This window comes from Schistocerca americana, chromosome 11 (genome assembly GCF_021461395.2).
Source record: "Schistocerca americana isolate TAMUIC-IGC-003095 chromosome 11, iqSchAmer2.1, whole genome shotgun sequence".
In the NCBI taxonomy this organism is placed as follows: domain Eukaryota; kingdom Metazoa; phylum Arthropoda; class Insecta; order Orthoptera; family Acrididae; genus Schistocerca; species Schistocerca americana.
The window spans coordinates 112946900-112973547 of record NC_060129.1 but is presented as its reverse complement, the minus strand read 5'-3'; the positions used below and the strand labels follow the sequence as shown (position 1 = coordinate 112973547).

At 40.5% G+C, this 26648-nt stretch overlaps 1 protein-coding gene and 1 long non-coding RNA gene across 5 annotated transcripts in view; one reads left to right on the top strand and one right to left on the bottom strand.

The window, feature by feature from the left end:
- Positions 1–505: 505 nt before the first annotated feature.
- On the bottom strand, positions 506–1881 carry LOC124554196. The gene is made up of 3 exons (XM_047128264.1): positions 1677–1881; positions 1344–1487; positions 506–1090 (listed from the first exon to the last, which is right to left on the bottom strand). Exons 1-3 carry the CDS (start codon positions 1869–1871, stop codon positions 734–736), a joined length of 696 nt encoding a protein of 231 aa, XP_046984220.1. The 5' UTR covers positions 1872–1881; the 3' UTR covers positions 506–733.
- Positions 1882–2522: 641 nt separating this feature from the next.
- Positions 2523–26648, top strand: part of LOC124553630 — a 49382-nt gene continuing 25256 nt past the window's right edge. For 3 of the 4 annotated variants that reach the window (XR_006968087.1, XR_006968090.1, XR_006968088.1), the window contains exons 1-2: positions 2523–3915; positions 20978–21201. This is a non-coding gene — a long non-coding RNA (uncharacterized LOC124553630). The remainder of the gene's footprint in view (positions 3916–20977; positions 21202–26648) is intronic. The other variant, XR_006968089.1, reaches the window with a different exon arrangement.

Below are 26648 nucleotides of genomic sequence, written 5' to 3'. Positions count from 1 at the left end.
AAATTGCTCCATGTGCAGCTTATATTTCATGGAGTATCATAAAACAATAAACACTGGATTTAATCAAAGAAACGAAACTGTGTACTATTGGTAATTACAATTTTTGGAGAATTGGATAGATGCGAGAAAATTACTCTTACCACTGGATTTCACACACACACACACGCATATATATATATATATATATATATATATATATATATATATATATATATATATATATATATTAGCCAACAGGCAAGCCACGTACGTTCAAATAGTACTTCAAACGTATGGAAACAACTTTATAGTACGAAAAAAATAATTTTCGCTCTTGAATTGTTAGTTAATGTAACAATTCAATTAACTCCAAGGTTCAGTTAATACCTATCTCCCCTGCTATTTTTGTGCAATTAGCTACAATTTTAGCCAGAGGTCTGTGTGTGCGAATGTGTATTACACTTTTTAGAATTATTGGTTACGTGAGGTGTGTGTGTTTGTGTATTACACTTCTTAGAATTGTTGGTTACGCATTATATGAGAAAGACATCTTTATTTATTTACCAGCAGCGAATCTGAAGATTACTACAATACGACCTTAATACCTGATCGTTGCGGGAACTGTTCTATTTTAAAACATTCTGTGGCCTAAGATACTATGGTCACAGACTTAATTTTGTGTCTTAGAATTTAATGCACGAGATGAGGATACATAGTTTGGTGTTCTGCGGTGGTGATGGACACATATTCGGACTCAGGAAGTGCTAGCGCTCGTGTAGGACTCTTCATCGGCGTCAGCTGCACGGATTATAGCTTTCCTAATTTCATTTTTCAGCTTTCTTCTGACACTATCTGAGCGCAGTGAGCGTAATTCAGAGGCTACATACTCTCCAAAAATCTCATATTCGTCAGGTACCCCTTTCGCTAACACCTTGAGTGCAGCTCTTGCCACCAGGTCGTCGCTTTCTTCATGTTTCCTTTTCCTTGAACTTTTCTCGCGGGTCGGGTCTTCAACAATGCCCTGTCTCTCTGTTACGTCCTCGGTAGTCTGTTCCGAAGTGCCAGTGCTTTCGACTTTCCATAATATTACAGGCTGTGAACTTGTTTCCGCCTGAAATTGATCATCATGGTTATGGATGAAAAGAGATGCATTGCTGCGATACTTTGGATCGATTCGATACAACAAATGATACCGGTATGTTGTATCCGGTACCCGACGATGTTGAAGAAACACAATTTTTTTCATTCTGACATAAGAAACGTGGGAGATAAAACTCACAGCTATTACCTTAAATTTAATTTTCATGACAGTACTAACATATCGAAATTTGACAGTAAATTTTGAAGAAAAGATTTCCACATACCAAATTGCTTTGTTTGGAAACACAGGCAGCCAAACCTGGAATTACAAACTTCAGCGCATCGAAATAAGGCCACTTGCTTTTGCAATTGTCACCTGCCCCACTTCGGCTTCTTCTCTGCTTAATTTTCTTCAGCTCTTGTGATACCTTAAAGGATGACAGACTACTGCCAATATTTTCTTTCTGGGTTTACTATTGTCCCAATCATTCATACCACACATTAACAATGCCAGTGACAGTTATTTAATACCGGTATTATATAACCAGCCTGAATTATACAGTGCAATATATACATTTACTTCTAAGGTAATTTCTGCTAGCATTTAATTTTCGTACCTGATTTCTTAAATTGTGAAGTTTCCTCTGAACTTCTTCTTGCGAACACGAAAACTTCAGTCCTATTTCTTCCAAAACCTTATGTTTCTTTGTCCTATCTCTATAACCGGAACATTTTGTGTTCCACAAGCATTCGTTTGCTTCGTAAAGTTGTATTAGTTCCATAATTTCTTCACGTGACCATTGTTTTCGCATATTGTACCTCACTACTGTCAGAAATCGACTCTCGGATTATGAACCCTTCTCGTATTTGGCGAGCTGCTGTCAGACAGTGTATGAGCACCCTGGCCACTACAGATCGACCTGCGATTCGGCCGATCTCGGTCAGCTGCGAGTCAAATTGGGCGAGGTTTTCTCGAGAACGTCTCTCGAGAGTAACTCGCCGAATTTGTCTAAACTCTCAAGCGTCGCTCTCTGGCATATTTACAGTTTGCGCTCATATCGTATGTTGGTATTTGCTCGAAAAGTTCCAAACTTGCTATATTACAAATGAGTGCAATTCCCTTTTTTTATTTTAGCAAGGCGTTCTTCCTACGCTATATAGAGGTTCATTGCCTGTCAATGAACTGTGTGAGTAGTGCGACACATGCAGAATAGTGAATACGTATCTTGTTTCTTCTTTCTCCATTAAAAACAAATGTGATTCAGAATCTGTTGCAACAGTACTGCATTCCATGTTCCCTCTATGTACAAACATTGCTACAAAATAGTCAAAACAAACCGATTAAATTATAGTTTGCGTATGATCTCCAGGATATACGATAATGTTCGCAACTCACACCAACATTAAATTACTCTATCGATAGATCGAAAAACCGCGTTGACGTCACTATAGGTAGCAAACGTGGCGCAGAACTTTTTAGCCGGTTAGCGACGAACCGGCTACAATTTTATAAGTTCTGGTCGTAGGTGTTGTAGTGAGAAGATAGTATTGTGGGAACTTAATCATACGACAAGGAGACATGACGTGACGGTAGCTAAAGAAACTGACAGTAATTAAGAATAAGAAGAATGATCCAAAAAATCTTAAGACCAAACAACATCGCTCCATGACGAGAAATACCTACATTTTTAAATCACAGCATACGTTAGTGATTTAACTCGCTCCGAAAATGTTTACGGAGACTTACAGCTAGTTGGGAAGTGAAGTGCTGAGAGATTACGTTTGGAACTGTCGAAAAAATTAGGTTACATTTAATCTATGGATGATTGTTTCCCGATGTTTGTAAGGCCCCTTTTACACTATAAAAGTACTTTGTCAGATGTCATTTACAAAATATTTGACGACATACTGAGATGTCTTATCATGAATAAAAATCAGAGCGTTGTCATACCTTTTGTAAAAGAATTGTCAAAGACCTTTGACAATGTAATATGGGCCTAATTAATAGCAATGAACATACGAGAATGTCAGTTGGTATTGCAGAAAATGTTCTGCTAAACACGTAGCAGAGTAGGAACTGCCTTGAAAGTGCATTGTTTGGTAGATGTTAAAAAGTTTCTGACATTGTAAGTACAGTTCCTCAACTCTTGTACATATATCAACACTCGGTGCGGTGTTAGCTGCGATGTAAACTGAAGCATTGAAGAAGTTTGGATTCTGCTTTATAGTGCCCCACTGTAAGGATTATCAACTTATCTTTGACCCTTCAAAATTGATTGGGCGTTTATAGTTTGATGTATCACACACACACATTATGGTTGAAGTGTTTAGTTTGAAGACTAGTGTTACGTAACTCCCCATGCATGTCTGTTCTATACAATCCCTGTCATTGCGTTAATACTACTGCATCCTACACCCATTTAAACCTGCTTACTGTGGTCTAGCTTAGTTAAGTGCACTTACGGTGTCGGCGGCTCTTCCGCTGTGTGGTGGAGTTAGCAGTTAGTTTCTGTTAGTCATAGCCAATCGAGTGACAGTATACAGTAGCCAGTGAGAATTGCTGAATCTAGTGACTTGTTTCGGTGGAAGATATAAATTAATTACATTTGCTTTCGTCACGGATAATGTGAGATTGACTGACAGTTCTTGATACGGGTGTTAAGAATTATGAAGTTGGTTACTCGTTTTCGTCTGTATTTCTTGTATTGTGTTTCTCAGAATATGACAGAATTCCTATGAGATATTGTTGCGTATCCCAGTGATCATTTGGGTGATGAGTTGGTGAAGTCAATGCATGTGAATGAAGAAAAACTGACTGTGGTACTGGGCAGATCTGTTGTGTAACCCAAGGACTAGGTTAGTATGAAATGTTACAGTTTGTTTGTGAGTTGGTGAAGTCAATGAATGTAAGAAAACTGGCATGGTCGACTTCTGCAGCATAGCCCAATAACTGTTTTCAAAATCTTTGTGGGGTATTTTCGAAATGTTCTGATTTCCAAGGTTGTGATTATGCAGGATGCTAAGAGTACTGTTTGCTTCATACGACTACATTCTGCACAACATATCCCAACATGCTGTTGCACAATTTAATGGTTCACATCAGGAAGTAGTTTATTGATTACTGTTTTGTCATTGGTTCTACCATCTTGTCTAATCATCACACTCATCATTTGTTGTGTTCATTTCTTATCTTTCACTGTGCAAAATATTACCAACTGTAGCATGCAACGGAAAAGCCACAGACACTGTAAGTGCGCTTTAACTGTCAAGCCTTGGTCTTTCACTATAGCTCTTACCCACTTCCACCCGTTGCCTAACTGATGATTCCTTCATAACTCAGGATATGTCTTTTCACCTGAGCCACATAAATTTAATTTCACCCCAGTTTGATTCAGCATCTCTTCATCTGAGCAAACACAATGTTTTACTTACACTGAAATTATGTTCTTATTCTTCCTCCTGGATCTACAGCTCTTGATGGGCCTTGACCTGCTGTATGACATCATTTCATTTGTCCCTGCCCAATGTCTTGCATCTCCATCCACTGACAGCAATAATTTTTAGATCTTCTTGTACACCATTCAAGTATCAAAGTCTTGGTCTTCCCCTGCTTCTTTGTCTCATTGCGTTTGTTGCAGCACTAGTTTTGTTGTGTTCCCATGTTCCATATGAAAAACATGGCTGACCTATTTCTGGTGGTTTATTGTAATGAACTTTATCATCTCAAGATCTTTATATAATCGGTAAAGCTTAAAATTATGTGGTCTACATTATACCCCATCATCACTGGTTGTCCCATAGATCTTGTGTAATGCCTTTTGTTCAATACGTCCTATTAGCTCTTCACACCGTTGTCAGTGCCCATGTCTCTGAGCCATTTGTTAATACCGGGCATGTTAAAGTTTTATACAGCTGACACTTTGTACTTCTGGATGGATTTCTGGAGATAAGTTTTGGGGTCAGCCCATAATGGCATTTATTAGCTGAGTGGACGCAGCACTTTATTTCCATTATGTTACCAGTGGTCCCAGATAGACAAATTCAGTAACAGAGTCTATTTGTGCCTTGTCAATTTCTAACATTGTACTTGGTTATGGTTGTGTTATATATTTGGTTTTATTGACATTCACTTCCAGTCCCATTTTCATTACTGCTACCATTAGTGCCCTATACATTTCTTTAGCTGTTAGTTTTGTTCTTGCAGTGATATCATCTGCATGGACCAGAAGCTGCAGTACTCTATTTTATATTGTACCTGTTTTGTTGATTTGGGCTGTCCTTGCTACCTTCTCTAGTGCTATGTTAAAAAGCATACATGAGAGTACGTCCGTTTACCTCACACCACAGGTAGTTTCAAAACTTGGTGTTAATTTTCGTTGTATCTGTATTCTACATACTACTATTTCCATAGTCAAACTTGTGAGGCGTATTAAATGTTTTGGTATGTCAAATTCATTCATGGCTTCAACAAGCTTATTTGTTTTTATGGTGTCATATGCTGCTTTAAAATAAAGAAATATATGATGTGTTTTTATATTGTGTATCCTTGTTTTTTCTAGTATCTGTCTAAGAATGAATATTTGATAAATAGTTGGTTTGCCAGAGCTAATACTTGCATGCTATCTTCCAATTGCTTCTTCTGCTGTGATAAACCTGTAGGCTGATTTTCTGTAGGCATTTTCCAACATGTTTATTGTTCTGCTAGTCCTTCAGTTTGCTATTACTTTTATAGCCTTTTATTTTATCAGCTGGTAAATAAGTTGCGTGCTGGGTAACCGTCTGCTGTTTTTTAATTCTAGTGTCGCTTGAAATGTCACAGAAATGAAAATGTGAAGAGTTAATGGAAGGTATCTGGGTTTGAGTGTGTTATGGTATTTGTCCAGTGTGAGATTAAAATTACAGCTAGAATTTGTGTACCATATTGCTCAGAAATATCGTGGCACAAATATGTAACTTTTGTACCGACCAGAGTGTAAACTGCTTGGGGTCTAATAGTATGAAGTATCAGTGAGTGCATTGCTATTTAGTTTTGGGAGAAGCAGTGAATACTTTGTTTTTGCCCAGATGCCATAATCGGATTAATGGTGTTAATGAAGTAGTTAGAATAAATTTATAATGTGATACTTTGAATTATGCTAAAGGTTTTTTTTCCCTGAGAACATAGAGAGTAAAATTTTAGTTAATGAAAATGTAACTGACTGAGTTTGCCCATTATGGCTGTTAATAAGTAATATAAATATACAGGGCTACTATAAATGATTCATTCTTTTCAAAGCTCTATATCTTCTGAAGTCCTACATGTGCAAATATGATTTATGCACAAATGGAACTGTAAACTCACAAAGTTTGACTTTTGTGCTCTACAAATGTTCTCAGAGTGCCCCTCTGGTCACACGGATAAGCGGTAGTAAAATTCCTTCCACATCTAATGTAGCAACATCCTATCAGTGGTCATCACAGTAGTATTCATATGTTCTCGGAGTAGTTTCAGGTTCTTGGCATTGGGGGTTATGCTAACATGGTCGTTAATGTATCACCGAAAAAATAGTCACAATACATTAGGTCATGTGCCCTGGGGGAGCCAAGGGAACAGAGCCACACCACGTTCACCACAATGCCAAATTCAACAATGCAGAAATTCACCATTCAGGGGATGAACATTGATGCTGCAATGAGAATATGTTCTCTCTTGTTGGAAGATGAAATCCTCAGAATCAGCAGTCAGTTGTGGAAGCAACCACAACTGCAACATATCAAGGCAAGAGATACCCATCACAGCCTTTCCACAGAATAAAAATGGCCCCTACAACTTTATCTGTGACATTGTACAGAAAACATTAATCTTCGGTGAATCTCGTTCATGCACCACAATTTTATGAGGCTGTTCAGTGCCCTTACTTTCACATTGTGATGCTTAACCTTTCCAGATAAATAGAGGTTGCTTCATCACTGAATATCTCGCATATTCCAACACACAAAAACTCTTTTCTTGCTGTGGCACCATTTTGTCAAGCCAGTGCAGTGCGCTCGTAACACCAACTAATGGACACAATGCAAACTCTGTGAGTTTATGATCGTAATTGTGTGTCAGTCACATTTGCACTTGTAATACTTTGTAAAGTATAGAGCTTTGAAAATGAATGAATCATTTGAAGTAGTTCTCTATTTTAACATTAAATACTCTGCTTCCACAGACGTTTAAGCTTTTGGAGGCCTGGTTTGTTTATAAATAACTTTCTGCCACCCGTCACGATTTTCTTTTATTTATGTTTCACATGATGCATTTTGGGAAATGGTTCCCATTTTCAAATATGTATTTCTTTGTACTTCCGTATGTCATTTTTTTGTAATGATTTCTATAATTACACACTTGAAAATGGGAATCATTTCCCTTAGTGTGTCGTGTAAAACATAAATAAAAGAAAATCTTGACTGGTAGCGGAAAGTTATTTATAAACAAACCCATTGTTTTAACAGTCGCAGACTTTAAAAAAAAAACATTTATAATGGACAAAATCAGTTTATGGCAGCACTAAATATCATTGTGTGTTGTAACTGGTGGTGAACAACGTTGTAACAGTGTTTGCAACTTTTCATTTACTTATTCATTTACTCTGCTAATTATGTCCTTTCTTAAAGATAAACCTTCAGCAAAGAGGAGTATGCCAAGGTAAACTTTAATGAACTCAAGCATTAGTTTGAAACTGAAATTTTAACTACTTTTAAACTGCAATAAACCTAAATTGAACGTAGTAAAATTTACAATGATGCCACTGCTTTGAAAACAGATGCTACATCATCAGTTATATTAAATAGCAGTTGCTTGTCTCATGTTCTGAGCTTTGTGGCCAAATTGATATTTATCATGGAGAAATGTTATTTATGTGCTGCAGCTCACTGTAGGAATGATTGAACATTGTGATTTGTCATGCACCTAATGCTAATATGTCCTTGAATTTAGAAAATCAGTAAATATATGGAAGCAGAGACTAATAAGTAGGTTTTGAATTTTCTTTTGAACTCATAGGAATTCTCAATTTGTTGTTTTATGTTTAGTGTGAGCTTGTTAAATAACTTTGCACCAGAGTACATAACTCCACTCAGACTCCTGGTCAAAGTAGTAGTCTATGCAGATTTTGTAAAAATACCTTGTTCTGTAATGAATGTTCACTCTACAGTGGAGTGTGCACTGATGTGAAACTTCCTGGCAGATTAAAACTGTGTGCCGGACCGAGACTCGAACTCAGGACCTTTGCCTTTCGTGGGCAAGTGCTCTACCAACTGAGCTACACAAGCACGACTCACGCCCCGCCCTCACAGCTTTAATTCCGCCAGTACCTCGCCTCCTACCTTCCAAACTTCACAGAAGCTCTCCTGCAAAGGTCCCAAGTTCGAGTCTCGGTCCGGCTTACAGTTTTAACCTCCCAGTTAGTTTCATCTTGTTCTGTGATTGTGTAAATCACATTTGAACCAAATAATTTTTATTGTAGTTACAAATGTAGTAAAGGAACTACTTGAAGGTACAGTAAGGAATCAAAGATCTTTGAATCATTCCCTTGACATGTTTGATCCTCCATATTACACAGTATTCTTACAGCTCAGTGCTGTGTAACATACATTTTCTTTACTTAAGTTCCATTGCATTTAATATCAGATTATCCAGCTGGGTGTAATCAGCCCTTGTGAGACCTATTGAGGAGCTACTTGATTGGGAAGTAGTGGCTCTGGTCATGAAAACTGACAACAGCTGGGAGAGCATTGTGCTGTGGGCTATGGATGACATGGCAGTCTGTCGGTACCGTAGGGCCTTCGAGGCCTGTTTGGGCAGAGTTTTTTTTGTTCATCATTGCAGCACAAACTAGGGACATGTGCTGGCGACTTGTGGACCATGAACAAGGGGCTATGCCCTATGCACTCCCTCCAGTCTGTTCAGAAAACTGATTCCAGGCCCATTAAAATCCAACTACAGCCCATGCACATCTTAATAGCCATGTGACAAACAGTGACAAGACATTACTATCACGCACTGTACATATTGGCATATGATTTTCTTGTAAAACCATTACATTGTGATCATGTGTTCTGTAACGTGACAGGCTGTTGTAGTTGTCCTTTTCATTATTAACCACTACCTTGAATCTAAGTAATCTTTGACTGTGTAGTATACATTACTTATGAAGAATGCTATAACTGCCTTTTTGAAGAGATGTATTGTGTAATCTTTTTCACCTCCTTGGGCAGTTTATTGTACACATTTACTCCCTGGTAGAAAATGCTGTTTTGAGTCACACAATGCTAAATTAGTATCATTTGATCTCTGCTGTTGGTTTTCCATCATACCACTAAGGCAATGTGTTGATATTTTGACGGAGACGATCTTTAGGTCTAATGTCAACCATTTGGAATTGAATGACATGAAACAGGGCACTAAGACATGCTTAGCACAAAATTATTTCCAGTGGCAGGGGACTCTGTGTAAACAGATGACATAGCTATGGGGTCCCCTGTTAGTCCACATTTTGGCTGTGAGCAACATTTTTTGAATAAAGAACCTTTGAGTGCAACTATTAACTACCGGTTCAGATATATAGATCATGTGCTGTGTATATAGACAGGCACATTAAGACAGCTTAACAAATTTTTTCGTAACTTAAACAGCCGACATAAAAATATTCAGTTTGCAGTGGAACCAACCCATAAACTTCCTACATCTGACCATTGACACCAGCATACAAATGTGTTTCAAAATTTATAGAAAATTACAGTTACAGACGTAGCAATACCTTCTTGCTCACAACACTCGCAAGGGAACCTCCCCATCGCACTTCCCTCAGATTTAGTTATAAGTTGCCACAGTGGATAGGCCTTGAAAAACTGAACATCGATCAATCGAGAAAAAATGCGCAAGGTAGGCTACATCAAGGATAGTGTGAGCTCAGGACCGCCGTGGTCTCGTGGTTAGTGTGAGCAGCTGCGGAACGAATGGTCCTTGGTTCAAGTCTTCCCTCGAGTGAAAAGTTTAATTTTTTATTTTCGCAAAGTTCTGATCTGTCCATTCATTCATTGATGTCTCTGTTCACTGTAATAAGTTTAGTGTCTGTGTTTTGTGACCACACCACAAAACCGTGCGATTAGTAGACGAAAGGACGTGCCTCTTCAATGGGAACCAAAAACATTTGATCGCAAGGTCATAGGTCAACCAATTCCTCCACAGGAAAACACATCTGATATATTCTATACGACACTGGTGACGGCATGTGCGTCTCATGACAGGAATATGTTGTCGACCCACCTAACTTGTACACTTGGCGAATGGGTAAAAAGATTCTTCTACCTTGCCTGATTTAGCTTTTCTTGTGGATGTGATAATCACTCCCAAAAAAGTGATGGAAATAAGAGAGTTTGTCACATAAACTGCAACAAATGAATGCAACATTTTCACAGTCTCACAGTTTTCCCTGTGCTCTGTCAAAACATATGTTTTTAACATTTTCAAGTTTTTCTGTCTGTAGACCGTCAAATTCTGCATATGTCCAAGCAAATCTGAACATGTCCTGGAATTTTGGAGAGCGAAGCTGATTATGTGTGAGTGCCTGAACTTTGGTAATTGACACACGATCACATGCCGTCACCAGTGTTGTATAGAATATATCAGACGTGTTTTCCTGTGGAGGAATCGGTTAACCTATGACCTTGCGATCAAATGTTTTCGGTTCCCATTGGAGACGCACATCCTTGCGTCTACTAATCGCACGGTTTTGCAGTGCAGTCGCAAAACGCAGACACTAAACTTATTACAGTGAACAGAGACGTCAATGAACGAACGGACAGATCATAACTTTGCGAAAATGAAAAATTAAACTTTTCACTTGAGGGAAGACTTGAACCTCTTGTTCCGCAGCTGCTCACGCTAACCACGAGACCACGGCGCTCCTGAGCTCGCACTATCCTTGATGTTGCCTATCTGCGCATGGACTACTCAGTTTGTATATTTTGCTTATTTTTTTCATAGTTCCACACAACTTCTTCCTGTTTTCTCGATTGATCTGTGTTCAGTTTTTCAAGGCCTATCCACTGTGCCAACTTATAATTAAATCTGAGGGGGGTGCGATGGGGAGGTTCCCTTGTCAGTAACACACGAACATTGATTGATTGATTGATCTGTGTTCAGTTTTTCAAGGCCTATCCACTGTGCCAACTTATAATTAAATCTGAGGGGGGTGCGATGGGGAGGTTCCCTTGTCAGTAACACACGAACATGTAGCTTTCCACTCAGTGGTGCACTGTCTCATATCTGTTCCCTTGCCCAAGAAAGATTTCAAAGCAGACTTACACATAATAAAAATGTATTGCCTCAACGAGTGGCTGCAGTCCTGTCCTCGTTGACCACATCGCGCATGGGAAACAAAAACTGAAAATTATAGCTCCCCTCCACGCATCCTCTCCTGCTCCTACCGCTGTCTGCAGTAAGTGGTATTCAACGCCATACCTAGGATAGAGATCTCAGAGTGTAGCAAAAACACTGAAATCCTGCTACTACAGGATTGTCTATAATTATGTGAGGAACACCACAGCACAGTTTATTTTCAATAGCAAAAATGAGATACAGTTACCAGGCCAACAGTGGGCTGTAAAAAGTTACTTGTCCGGAGTGTCATAAGTTTAATATTGGTCAGTCAGGCAGAGAGACAGCATCTAGGCTGGCTGAAGGTGAATGCAACTGGACGTTGTGGAATCATGACTACATATTTGCTGATCACATGCCGAGTGAGGGTCGCAGGTACCATTCACAGTGGCATGTCCTTCACTTCGCAAGCAGAGGCCAAAAAATCAACGTGTTGGAAGCCCTGGAAATCGACAAAGATTTGGCCCATGGTCCGATTTAATGTCAACTGACCAAACACAGCTCAGTACTTCCCCTCTTCTGAAACTCACTTAATCATCTCAATTTTTCATTACTTCCCACAGTGTCTGTTCCTCCATTTTCCAGTATTTATTTATTGTATTGTAATTGCTTATGTACTTCATATACACTGAGGCAACAAAAGTAATGGAATAGCAATATGCACATTTACAGATGGCGGTAGTATTACATACACAAGATATAAAAGGGCAGTGCACTGGCAGATCTGTCATTTGTGCTCAGGTGATTCACATGGAAAGGCTTCCAATGTGATTATGGCCCCACAGTTGCAATTAACAGACTCTGAATGCAGAATGGTAGTTGGACACGTGGGACATTCCATTTCAGAAATCATTAGGGAATTCAGTATTCCGAATTTCGCAGGATCGAGAGCGTGCCGAGAATACCAAATTTCAGGCCCCTCACGACAGGCTATGCAGTGGTGCAGCATTCACTTTACGACAGAGAGTCAAAATTTGGCATTAATGAGCTGTTAATGCCAAATATCACAATATCGTCTGCAACACCTCTCATGGGCTCATGACCCTATCAATTGGACCCTAGGTCTACATCTACATTTATACTCCGCAAGCCCCCCAATGGTGTGTGGCGGAGGGCACTTTACATCCCACTGTCATTACCTCCCTTTCCTGTTCCAGTCGCGTACGGTTTGCGGGAAGAACGACTGCCGGAAAGCCTTCGTGTGTGCTCGAATCTCTCCAATTTTACATTCGTGATCTCCTCGGGAGGTATAAGTAGGGCGAAGCAATATATATTTGTATACCTCATCCGGAAACGCACCCTCTCGAAAGTTGGACAGCAAGCTACACCGCGATGCAGAGCGCCTCTCTTGCATAGTCTGCCACTCGAGTTTGCTAAACATCTTCGTAACGCTATCACGCTTACCAAATAACCCTGTGATGAAACGCACCACTCTTCTTTGGATCTTCTTTATCTCCTCCGTCAACCTGATCTGGTACGGATCCCACACTGATGAGCAATACTCAATTATAGGTTGAACAAGTGTTTTGTAAGCCACCTCCTTTGTTAATGGACTACATTTTCTAAGGACTCTCCCAATGAATCTCAACTTGGTACCCACCTTACCAACAATTAATTTTATATGGTCATTCCACTTCAAATCGTTCCACATGCATACTCCCAGATATTTTACAGAAGCAACTGCTACCAGTGTTTGTTCCGCAGATGACTGTAATCTGGTCATATAGTAGTGTTACAGTGTGGCGTGACTCTGTGAAGCCTTGGACCCAAGGTGTCAACAAGGCACTGTGAAAGCAGGCGGTGGCTCCATAATGGTGTGGGCCGTGTCAGCACGGAGTGGACTAGATTGTCTGGTCCCACTGAGCCGATCATTGGCTGTAAATGGTTGTTACGTTAATGTTATGTTCATCTACTTGAAGACCATTTGTAGTTATTAGTGGACTTATCTTCCCAAACAACAATGGAATTGTTACAGGGCCACAACCGTTGGTGATTGGTTTGAAGAACATTCTGTACAATTCAAGCAAATGATTTGGTCACCCAGATGGCCCATCGTGAAACCCATCGAACATTTGTGGGACATATTTGAGAGGTCAGTTTGTGCACAGAATCCTGCACTAACAAAAATTTAACAATTATGAATGGCTACAGAGTCACGATTAGTCGCTGCACTGCGGCAGGCAAAATCTCGGTGTATATTTTGTTACAATTGTCAGTTTTATTTTTTGCTCTGTTTGTGTATCGCTTTCCTTATGTAATACCTCTTCAAGTCATTCTTTAGTACTCTTGTCAAGTACTAATTGTATTTTATTGGCCTTGTTAATTTAAACTGTCGTATGGCAATGTTTCTTGAGATTAGTGTTTTTCCTGATTTGCTCTCTTTATACTTACTTAAAATTCAGCTTTTTACCTTTTTAATTTCATTACTGCTGCACTGCCAGAGATGGACTTCACTGTGTGTTTGTGCCTCAGTTAGACGAGTAACATCTTCTTCAATGTTGTTAACAAATTTTGTGCCTTCTTTAATGGTAATAGTTAAAAGTCCAATGATGCCCTTTTAAGCTGAAAACTGGTTACCTGAATAAGTTAGTCATGTGAAACATGCACAGTATTGTGACAGAAGGGGAACACCCCCCTCGCCCCCCCCCCCCCCCCCCCACACACACACAAAAAACACAAAAAAAAAAGGGTTTAACTTTTACAAGCTTTTGGAGCTAGTGGCTCTTCCTTGTGGCAGGAAGGAAAGGTCTTTCCTTCTCATCCTGTCTCGTAAGTCTCTCCAGACCCGGGCTTCTGGGTGACTTTTCTGAGCAGTACCCCTTTCACTAAACCTCTCCAGTCCTTTTCCTTCACCCCTCTTCCTTCCCTTCAACTCTTCTGCCAGAAGGAGAAGCTCCGAAAGCTTGTAAAGGTTAAAACCTTTTGTGCGTGTGTTCCCATGCCACCGCTTGGTGAGTAGATTTTTTATCTATCCATTTACATTATATTTAAAAACAAAGATGATGTGACTTACCATACGAAAGCGCTGGCAGGTCGATAGAAACACAAACAGACACATACATACACACAAAATTCAAGCTTTCGCAACAAACTGTTGCCTCATCAGAAAAGAGGGAAGGAGAGGGAAAGACGGAAGGAAGTGGGTTTTAAGGGAGAGGGTAAGGAGTCATTCCAATCCTGGGAGCGGAAAGACTTACCTTAGGGGGAAAAAAGGACGGGTATACACTTGCGCGCACACACACACATATCCATCCACACATATACAGACACATGCAGACATATTTAAAGACCATATTTACATTATATTGTCAATAATTGATTATTTTCATTGTTATGCACAATATTGTGTTTTTCATCTGTAACTTTTCTGCAGGGCATCCACATTTCTTGCGATTCCCAGTTGTTTCCAGCTAAATGGTCTTAAGTCGTGCACACATGTTTGAACACACTGGAAAGGTCTGTGCCACCTAGCCACTATTCCATATGATGGTACATTGTTGCCATAACATTCTCCAAAGTCAGTGTGGATTGTTGCTACATTGCTCCCCTTCAAATGCAGAAACTGAATTATGGCACCAAATTTCACTTTATTAATGGGGTGCTCTATTTTTGTTTTGGTTATGGTAGTGTGGTGCAGCATGCCATGACCACAGACGTTTATGTCCAAACAAACTAAAAGCTAATTACAAAACTTTTTTTAGGTGACTTTAAGACTCTCTCACATTTGTTTCTTTTCGTCCTCATAATGCTCCATATTGGTTTCACTTTATTCTTTGAGTATTTGCCATTATTGTGTGTTGCACATGTGCTTGCTTTTATGTTGTCAGACTGGAGGATTTATGATAATTGTGCTAGTTAAGTTTTAACGCTTAGTTGCAGTGTTGCTTCTTTGTTGTTGCACACTTCGCCTACACAACATCAAATCATCCTGCAATTTAACGCTACTCTCATTTGTTTCGGGAGGCGAGGAGCGTACGGAAGTTCACCCAATAGGTGAACGTGTTAGAGTGTGTCTGGCAGTGCAATTTCGTCTGAGTAAGCTGCTCCTATAATATGCTGTGGCTACTGTGTTCCACTCCACTTGTTGCCATGTAGTGACCTACTGTACTTGTTGACTTAACATTCATTTTTCACCTTATAACACTAGCTTGTTACAAGTCACTCTTCCCCAACAACCTAACCTTAAGTCCTGTCACGGGAAAAGCCACGTATAACACCAACCTGCCGTGACACAAGCTAATGTTACCCTCTGAGAGGATTTTGAAATTTTGACTGCACTTATAACTAATGGAAGAAAGGTATCAGACTGTAATTTTGAATATATTGCAGTTTTTGGGTTTTAATGAAAGTAGTAAAATCTTATGTGAATGAAAAAGCGAACAGTCGCTAGCCTAATTAGGCTCATTAATTTGGAAATGTAAGTTTAAGAAAATTGAATATCAGTTGTTGAAGTTCCTTTCATTAGTATTCTTGTTGAATAGAACACAGGATACAGACAGACACAGGACACTCTGAACTGTGGGTAGCAGTAGTTACCAATAATGCACAAACCAATAATCATAGAAAGCAAAAAATGTACCAAACTCATACTACTAACAGCTACAATCAAGATCATTACTTGATTCAGTACTGAGATGTTACTGCAGGAAGTACAGAACTAAAGTTGGACGGGGGGGAGGGGGGGGCCTTCTAACTTAACTGACATGTAACAACCACTAATTAAAAAAACAAATAATATCACAATTACACTGTTTATACTCCCATTTAAAGAAATATATCAGATTTCCTTAGTAGCAGTAACATTCCAATTATCTTTCTAATATGAGAAGAATATGGTGGGGAACTGTAAACTGGTACAGTATCACTAGCCAAACCCTACGATCATTTCAGTAGCAAAAATTAATTAAACCAAAGTTAATTCTTAGCTTCACTTGCAACAGTTTACATTTTTACATTTCAAGGCAAATTGTTCAACACTGAGCTCAACTAACTTAATAAAATCAGTCATGATAGTAATCAAGGCTAAACTATGTTTCAAATGAGTTTAACTTATTTGCCTTTTTCATCACCTGTGAAGCAGGTATTTTAGACAGTAACATTTACAAAATCTAGCACTGTATTTTTGCAAAATGATACTTTGCACTAAACTGAGAGTACTTCAGCAAGCTTCTAACTAACTTCACTTTTGTGGTTTTAACTTCAACTTTTGCTAAGGATAGAAGATATGGTTCCAAACACAGATTTATAGCATTTGGATTATTATTAAAATCACTCACACAAATTAACTGGTCCTTGCTCTGATACATATCTGTATGCATGAAGTTAGTGGAGCAGTGGCGAAGTTGTGGTGGCAAGCAACATGGCAGCTAACTGTACTCACAGGTCTCGATGTTGGAATGCTCTATAAAATTTCTTCTTGGAGACATATTTTTAACATGTTAGAGCCATTCCTTGTTGCCGAGAATACCAAGCAACAACCAAATTCACATCCGAGGCAAAATTTCTTGCAGAGCGGCTTCCAATTGCCTCCCTTGGCACCGTCAATGTGTACTGTGCAATGGCGAGCCACTGACTGTGTACCATTCACAACAAGTAGCCACCCATTCGACCACCAAAACCACCTTCTACATTGCGCCATGCCACTTCCGTTGTGGAAGGATTTCACTACATCTTTTACATTTTACAGTACAAGTGCCCTGAGCATGAACCAGCTTCCAGTACACATTGTTTTTCTTGTAAATATACGCATAATATAAAATTTCATTATTTTTATATGTCATTTAGTTTCTTCCGTATATACATTACAGAACTCTAAAAGTTCCTGTCACAAATCAATGACCTGAACTAACAAAAAATAAAGACTTCTTAATTACACATACACAGTTACATAATATAAACCTACTTCTAATCATTGTAAGTGTTACAACCTCTGTACATTAGCAAAAATTAAAATGTGTCACCTTCAGAGTTCATTATTAACAAATTTCATTATTAACAGATTTCATTACTAACAGGATTGCACCTTACAGTACCACATATCGACTATCTTACTGTGGTGCTGTTCCCTCAGAATAGTTCATTATCTCAGCAAATTAATGCCACTGTGAGACATTTAGTGTAGTAGATTAAATTCTTATCCAGCATAAGCAGCCACAGATAGGAATTTCAGGTTTGCCTAGCTTTGACTACTCAGCTAAAGCTATTACATTCCGCTGATTTAATCAGCTGGTGTGCTCTTTCCTGTAACAGCTTTTATCTGTGTTAAGTTAGTTTAAATGCAGACACTTCTCTGGGCTCATCACTGATTGGGTGTTGTTTAATGGCTGTAGTTTCACAATGGTGTGTTTCCTGTCTGTGGTTTTCTGGAAAATTTTGCACAATTCAGCACTGTGTATCCTGTTGTGACCATATTATCATGTTGTTTTCCTCCACCATGTAAGGCTATATGTTTGTGCATACCAACATACATTTGTGCTCAACCAGTTGACGTGTGTGTGTGCTGAAGGTGGAGTTTCATATAGTGTACTGGCATAATTATTTCACAGCTCTGTGTGAGTACAAATTTCCCAGAAATGTAAAATGTATTCTTAGATTCTGTACCGAAAGTGAGCTGTCACACTTCCTGCCATACAGAATGCTCACAGTTTCATTATTCCCCAGTTAGTCGAGCATATCTGCACCTGTGTAGGAAGCTTGAGGGGTCCTGAATGTGTGGGAGCAAATGAGCTGTATAGAGGGCAATTGTGTGACAGGTGACCGTACCAAGTTGCCCACATTTTATTTATTTTCTCAATTTCTGTTAAAATTATTATGATGTTTATAAATTTCTTTTGCTTTTCTGTACAAACATACATGATAATGCATTGTCTTAATAAAATGCTTGTGTCACAAAATTATATTTTGTGGGCTCCATAGTGCAAAGGATGTGCTGCTACAGCTGAGTTATCAGTTCCTCCAAAGCAACAATTACTCCTGTGTTCAGTTAAAAGCGCGTCGATAGCGGTATTTCAGGTAAAGTGCACTTATGGTATCTGTTTCTGTTGCGTCGTGTGCTGCTACGGCAATTTGTCGTCATTAGTTGTAACCGATACAGCGACAGAAGCTGAGGAGTATCACTGAATCTAATGATTTCTTTTGATGGGAGGTACAAACTGATTACATAATAGAATAAAATTTGATGGTCTGACTCACCTGTATTATAGCCCAAGGCCTAGGTTAGACTAGAACGTTACAGTTTGCGGATGAGATGGTGAAGCTACCAAATCTCAACATGAAAATATGTTGGCTGTAATAGATTGATGTGCACCGTAGCCCAAGATATATGTTTGTCATTGCAATAACCTACTCGTATGAATTATTTTTGATTTTGTTGATAATTATAATGATATGGTTAAATTATAACATAATAGAGGAAAATACAACTGCATTTTGTTTACAAACTGTAGTGGGTTATGAACGAGCTTCTTAATAGGCTCCTCAGCCGCCCCCATCGGAGATTAGAGTCCTTCCTCGGGCACGGGTGTGTGTGTCGTCCTTAGCGTAAGTTAGTTTAAGTTAGATTATAGTGTGTGAGCTTAGGGACCAATGATCTCAGTAGTCTGGTGCCATAAGACCTTACCACAAATTTCCAAATTTTCCTAATAGGCTACCGACAACTAACTTGTGATTAATCATGTTCAGTTCTCATTGTTTTTCATGTGAGCATGCAATACGACAGACAGGGATGTTGTAAGTATGCTTTTACCCCTCTTTCTTTATAAAATAATTTGACCTGAAAGGAAGAGGAAATTAAGATACTAATCGTGTACAGTGAAAGTAGTGCTAATGATTAATTACTTGCAATTGAAAATAATTCAACCTGTCGGATACAGTTAAACGAATTTGGCACGAAATGATGAACTGTGGTCATACTGTCACTATAAATTTTGGCCCCCGCCTTTCCGTGCAATTGCCGGTAATTTCCAAGAATGTTTGCCTATCATGACCGCGGGCTCCAAACGAAAGATATCGAACGTGCAATTCTAAATCGATCGTGCGACTGTGGTGGTGGCATTACGATAAATTATTTGAGTTGCTAGGGAAACCTAATGATTTATGTCGGTAGTGAGTTGGGATGTCTGTGGCAATAGACTTTTCTTCGGCCAATTGCCTCACGTCAGAGAATCTATTTCCATGCTTATGTAATTGTTTAATTTTTGTCGGAAATATGGACTAAGACCGGATGAGGGAAGGAGGGGCTGTGTAGACTGCAGTGAGGCGAAGACTATAAAAGTTTGTAAGAAGAGCTCTAATTGTGAAATACTTCTACAATTTCATTGCAGAAACTGTGGTAAATAAGTGGCTATCTGGAAGAATACATGGTTTGACTATTCAAGAATATCAATCCAGAACAGCATAATTCTTGTATCTTGCTGGATTAGAGACCACACCCTGCGAGCAACAGCATCGGAAAATGACTTATCTGCCAATAATGTGTGCGTCTATTTCGGATTTTTGCAGAGAAGTGTGTTGTGTAGTAGTGATGAACGACAGAGTACTGATCGGTGGACCAAATAAAGTTGTTGAAGTGGACTAGTCACACATAGCAAGAAGGAAAAGCCAGAGAGGATGACCTTTCGGTGCTATAGGACGAGAGTACCAGAAGTGCTGTGTGGCAAGAGTGTTTTCCAGAGACAAGGTGAATTTGGCCAGTTTGATAAAGCACTTTATACTGCCCGGTGATTATAGATGAGTTTGTCCTACAAGACTCTGAAAGCAGAAGGATTCAACCACGAGTTTTTGAACCATTGTGTAAAGTTTGTGTCTTCCGATGATCCCAGTGTGCACACCCAGGACATGGAGCGGCTGAGGAAATCGGTGAAATCGTCTATTAAAAGAGAAGGGCGTCCAGGAGGAAGAGAGCAACTCCACTTGTTTCAATATCTGTATTTCCATAAGTTGCGATTGCAAGGAAAAGTTGACGCATGTGACACTTTACACATATTTTTGCGTGACACAGGCAATCTAATCGAGATTAGGGCAAAATGGGAATGCTTCCCGCGGCATACACATCAAATGGACTTTCTCGTGACGACACTGTCGAGGATGAGTAAGGTAAGTAATTTCTTTCATAATTAAAAGTATTTTAGTCAACACTCTCTTTTGTGATTGCTGTGGTGACCACTGTAAACACTGCTCATAATGCCCGCCACCACAGTCGCAGGATCGATTTACAGTCGCACGTTCGATATCTATCGTTAGGAACCTGCAGCTTCGATAGACAAACATTCTTGGAAATTATTCCAATTGTCAGTATTTCGCCTCCCACAGATGGAATCGAAAAGCTAGCAAACAGTTTTATGCTTTGATCACATCCTCTTGGTCCTATTGCTTTAACAGAAGTGAACCCCAGCTGTGACTGTCATCATTGTAGTCTCCTCTGTTTTGTGTTGTCATTGTATGTTTAACATTTCAGACAGAGTCAATTCATTAATTTTTTTTTGGCAAGCACTGCCTCGCACTGTACACTTGCAGCACGTGTTCGTCAGCACAGCACTGAGAACTGGCTCCGAGGAACTTCCTCTAAACTGGAGCTGTCTCGTCCGTCATGTTATGCGGGAGAGCAGCCTTACAATTGAAGCTGAGAAAAAGTCCAAGTACGTTGCAACTGTGCGGCTGCTCTTGTGCATGCATTGTAATCCTCGGGCGCCACCGGCTTCCTAAACTGCTGCCCGAATCTCGTCAGTCCGCACCTTGAGGTATGTGCTTTCTTACATTATTTACTTGATTAATAGAACCATTCTCAGAAAGAATTTCTTTTTGAAGTGATGAGAGAGGCCGAGAAGCAGTTACTCACTGATGATAAAACGTTCCAAGTAGTTTGGCAGAATCATATTCGTCTTAAAACTTTTTCTGTGCTTAACTTTTCCGTGCGGTGAGATCAGCTGCTGGATTCCTTTGCTGTGCCTGGATGGCTGAACACTATCAAAAGCAAGATTGTATTGATTGGCGACTCCTTGGCGTGTCGTGTGCACCACGACCAAATAGTGGATAGAATTGGAAGGAAAATCAGCATTGGCCGTAGTCTGTTGTTTTATTGTCAGCAAAATCAATTTTCGGTCACTTAGTGACCATCCTCAATGCTGTAATATACAATTACAATTGGTAGGCACTGGTATCAAGCTATAACCACAAGCTTAGAGCGATCACATAAACTCATCAAATCATATGTGATCACACTAAGATTGTGGTTATAGCTTGACACCAGTGCTTACCAATTTTAATTGTATATTACAGCACTGAGGATGGTCACTAAGTGACCGAAAATCTATTTTGCTGACAATAAAACATCAAAATACGGCCAATGCTGATTTTCCTTCCATTTCTAACATTTCAAGGTTACAAGTTAATGTAAATGCGAGATATGCCACTGCAAATGTGAAATGCTGGTGCATTAATAACCAGTGTATCTGCCAGAACGTTAAAGGCAGGCACGCAAACGTGCACGCGTCGTGGTGTACAGTTGCCAGATGTCAGTTTGTGGGATAGAGTTCTGTGCCGTGCTCAGTCAATACAGGGACGGTTAATTCCGGTCGTCAGTGACATCGGAGTTGTCCTCCGATGGTGCCCCGTATGTGATGGATCGGACACCGATCTGGCGATCAAACAGGCCGAAGCGACGTGTCGATACTCTGCAGGGAATATTGGGTTACAACAGCAGTATGTGGCCGAGTGTGATCCTACTGGAAAACACTCACTGGAATACTGTTCGTGAGTGACTGCATAACAGGTCAAATTGCCAGATTGATGTACAGATTTGTAGCCAGGGTGTGTGGGATAACCACGATAGTGCTCCACATGTAGGTCCAGTGTATCTAGCATGCAGACTGTCACAGGCTCTCGACTGGCCTGCTCCTAACGAACGCACGACCGTCACTGACACCGAGGTAGATGCAGCTTTTATCAGAAAACACGACAGACCACCACCCTTCCCTCTAGTGGGCTCTCAGTTGACACCACCGAAGTTGCAAATAGCAATGGTTTGGATCAGTGGAAAGCGTACTGCAGGGTGCCTGGCTCGGAGATTTCCCTGAAGTAACAGATTTGTAGCAGTTCGCTGTTCCACTGTGCCAGCTGGTGCTCAAATTGCGGTTTCAGTGGCAATATGGTGCGCCGGAACAATACACCAAACACGAACGCTCTTCCCTCTCGGTAGTGCCAAGTGATCTTCTTTTGACCGTACATTCTCTCGGCCACTGCTGCCGGCATTCGTGTACAGTGGCTGCATTTCTTCCAAGTCTTAAGATATTGCAGTAAGAACATCTACCTCCTCATAACCCTGTTACACAACCTCATCATCTTAAAGACATTTTTGAGCAACATCCAGTGTCAAAGGTGACTAAAACTCCTGACCATTACAGCATGTATTTAAAGCAAATCCGATTTGCGTCCTCATAGTGGTGCCACTGCTGGCACTTTCATGCAACTGGTGTGGAATTTGTCTTTCAGGTGTAAAAACATACATACCAACTTTCGTTTATGTCGCACAACTCCTTATCGGTATTGTGATTTTTTTTTCTGTCAGTGTGTACAAAGGTTACTTTCTTGGGCTTTTCCAGATAAGTAAAAAGTCTCAAGGCTGCTCTTAGTGAGCTGCCTTCATTGGATAAATATTCAAAGCAGATACCAAAACAGAGGAGCACTCCAAAAGCTATATTTGTGCCACCTTGGGTGTTGATGTTCATTGATCACTGTGGCTGGATGTTTACTTCCTCAATATCCAACAAGAACAACGAGGCCCTTCCCATACAGTCTGTAAGGTTACCATTTGTCGTTAGAGTAGCCAGCCGCATATTCAGAATTCTCTGGAAGAGCGGTACAAGATAAAAAGTATTCTTCTGACTTACAACAGACGCTGCTGGCCACCTCCACACTGCGGAAGTACACTATGTGATCAAAAGTATCTGGACACCTCCAAAAACACTCATTGTTCGTGTAAGATGCATTGTGCTACCACCTACTGCCCGGTACTCCATATCAGCGACCTCAGTAGTCATTAGACATCGTGGGAGAACAGAATGGGATGCTCTGCGCAAGTGACGGACTTCGAATGTGGTCAGGTGATTGGGTGTCACTTGCGTCATACATTTGTACGTGAGATTTCCACACGCCTAAACATCCCTAGGTCCACTGCTTCCAATGTGATAGGGAAGTGGAAATGTGAAGGGACACATACAGCACAAAAGTGTACATGCCGACCTCATCGGTTGACTGACAGACTGCCGATAGTTGAAGAGGGTCATAATGTGTAATAGGCAGGCATCTATCCAGACCGTCACACAGGAAGTCCAAACTGCATCAGGATCCACTGCAAGTACTATGACAGTTAGGCAGGAGGTGAGAAAACTTGGATTTCATGGTTGAGTGGCTGCTCATGAGCCACACATCACACCAGTAAATGCCAAAGGGTGTCTCGCTTGGTGTAAGGAGCGTAAACATCAGACGATTGAACAGTGGAAGAACATTGTGTGGAGTGATGAATCATGGTATACAATGTGGCGATCCGATGGCAGGATGTGGGTATGGCGAATGCCCAGTGAACGCCAGTAAAATTCAGAGACAGTGGTGTTATGGTGTGGTCGTGTTTTCCACGAAAGGGGCTTGCACCCCTTGTTGTTTTGCATGGAACTATCACAGCACAGGCCTACATCGATGTTTTAAGCACTTTCTTGCTTTCCACTGTTGAAGAGCAATTCGGGGATGGCGATTGCATCTTTCAACACGATCGAGCGACTGTTCATAATGCACGGCCTGTGCCGGACTGTTAACGTGACAGTAACATCCCTGTAATGGACTGGCCTGCACAGAGTCCTGACCTGAATCCTATAGAACACTTTGGGGATGTTTTGTAATGTCGACTTCATGCCGGGCCTCACCGACTGACATCGATACCTCTCCTCAGTGCAGCACTCTGTGAAGAATGGGCTACCATTACCCAAGAAACCCTGCAGCACCTGATTGAACATATGCTTGCGAGAGTGCAAGCTGTCATCAAGGCTAAGGGTGGGCCGACACCATATTGAATTCCAGCATTACCGATGGAGGGCACCACGAACTTGTAAGTCATTTTCAGCCAGGTCTACAGATACTTCTGATCACATATTGTATATAAAGTTTTGTGTGGTTGTGGAAAATTACATTACAGCGAAATTGGAAGGGCAATAAATTAACACATTAAAGGGCACAAATGCCACACACATAAAAAGGAAGTCATACCAGAGCACCATGAAGAATGTGAGCAGGTTATGCATTTTAAGAACTTCTGTGTGATAGGCAGAGACAGTAATATTTATAGAAGGAAATTCTGTGAAGCAGTCAAAATATTTAAAAAAGTGTACAGTTACAGTAGAGACAATGGCTACAGGCATCCGTCTCCGTAGCTATCTGCTGTCACCGGAGTAAACACACAGGTACAGATAGTGAGGCCACCAGAAAACAATCAAGGTGCCACAGCACCAATAACATTTTGGACTGCCCCTCTCTTTCAGCATCTGCTTTCACTATTTATAAAGTGACCAACAGTAGCCTGAAGATTTTTACACAGTAACTGCTGTTCTCTGGAAAAATGTATGAAAATACCCTTTTGTAAGTGAACACAAAAGCCTTTCGACAGTGTTCAGCCGTCCAGGTACACGAGTGGAATGTTAAAGCCGATGCCAGAGGTATCAAAATGCTGAGCAGTGAAGGAGCTCGAAGAGGAGGGTGACACGGCCTAACAACTCAGATGATTTACCATCAGTGACAGTGGCCTCATAAGCCTGCATAGTTTTATAGCAACAACTCAGTTACGAGGGTTGAATGAAAAGTAATGCTTCCACCTTCATTAATTGGATTTGGACAGGAATATTTTAATAAATCAAACACAGAAATAATCCTTAGAATGTGATCTTTAATTACCAATATTCACTTTGCCATATAATCGCCAGCCAATTGGATACATTTCTGCCAACGACGAACAAGTTTTCTGAAGCCGTCACGGAAGAAGTTGACACTCTGTTTCCTCAACCACAGTCTCACAGTTCTCTCAGTGTCTTCATCAGAAGTATAACAGTGTCCCCACAGATCATCTTTCATTATCGGGAACAGATAGAAGTCAACAGTGCTAAATCTGGACTGTGTGGAGGATGCCGTACGGTGGTGAGATTCAGTCTCTGAAGTTCTGCTGTGGTCGCACGTTAAGTGTGTAGTTTGGCATTGTCATGCTGCAGGAAAACATTTCCCTTTTCCTTTTGGACCCTTGTTAGCTGTAATTTCAGAGTTTGCAGCGTTGTGATGTAACACTCTGAATTTATTGTTGTTCCACGATCGAGGAAATCGACACGGGTAACACCATCTGCGTTCCAGAACACTCTGGTCGCGGTGCGTCTTGAATTTCTTTTTCTGGAGCGAGTCTTTTTGTCGGTATTCCGTAGACTGATGTTTTGTCTCCGGGCTGTAATGGGATACCCACATTTTGTGTCCTGTCACAATTGAATGGAGAAAGGCATAACCTTCATTCTCGTAATGCGACAGGAATTCCTGGCAAATTTCAAGTCTGTGCGCTTTCATTTCAGGAGTCAGCATCCGGGCTACCCATCGTGCACAGATCTTCCGATAGCCAAGCAAAGCAATAATCTGACCCACACGTTCTTGTGAAATGCTGATTGTGCTTGCAATTTCTGAGTGATACGACGATCGTATTGAATCAGTCTGTCAACATTTTGCTAGTGAAACTCGGTGGTTGCTGTCACACGACATCCAACTCCTTGTTTGTCATGCAGGTCAGATGTTACCGCCTCATCATCTTTGAACTTACTCGCCCAATGAGGCGCAGTACTCACATTGACACAATCATCATAAACTGCTTTCATTCTCTGATGAATCTTTTTTGGGGTGACACCCTCTGCTGTCAAGAATTCAATGACTGCACGTTTCTTAAATCGCACTGACCAACCGTTTCTGCAGGGTTCCATACTTTACATTGTAACAACACAACTGTTCAATGCTAAGGCTTCCCGCTGACTGGAGCTGTAGAAAAGAGGCTTCGGAACAAACCAGTACCTGCCGCATACCAATGCTGCCAACTGTTGAAGAGTTACAAAGGTGGAGGCATTACTTTTCAGTCAACCCTCGTACTATCTAATGCCGTTGCATTTTGGGGGTGCTG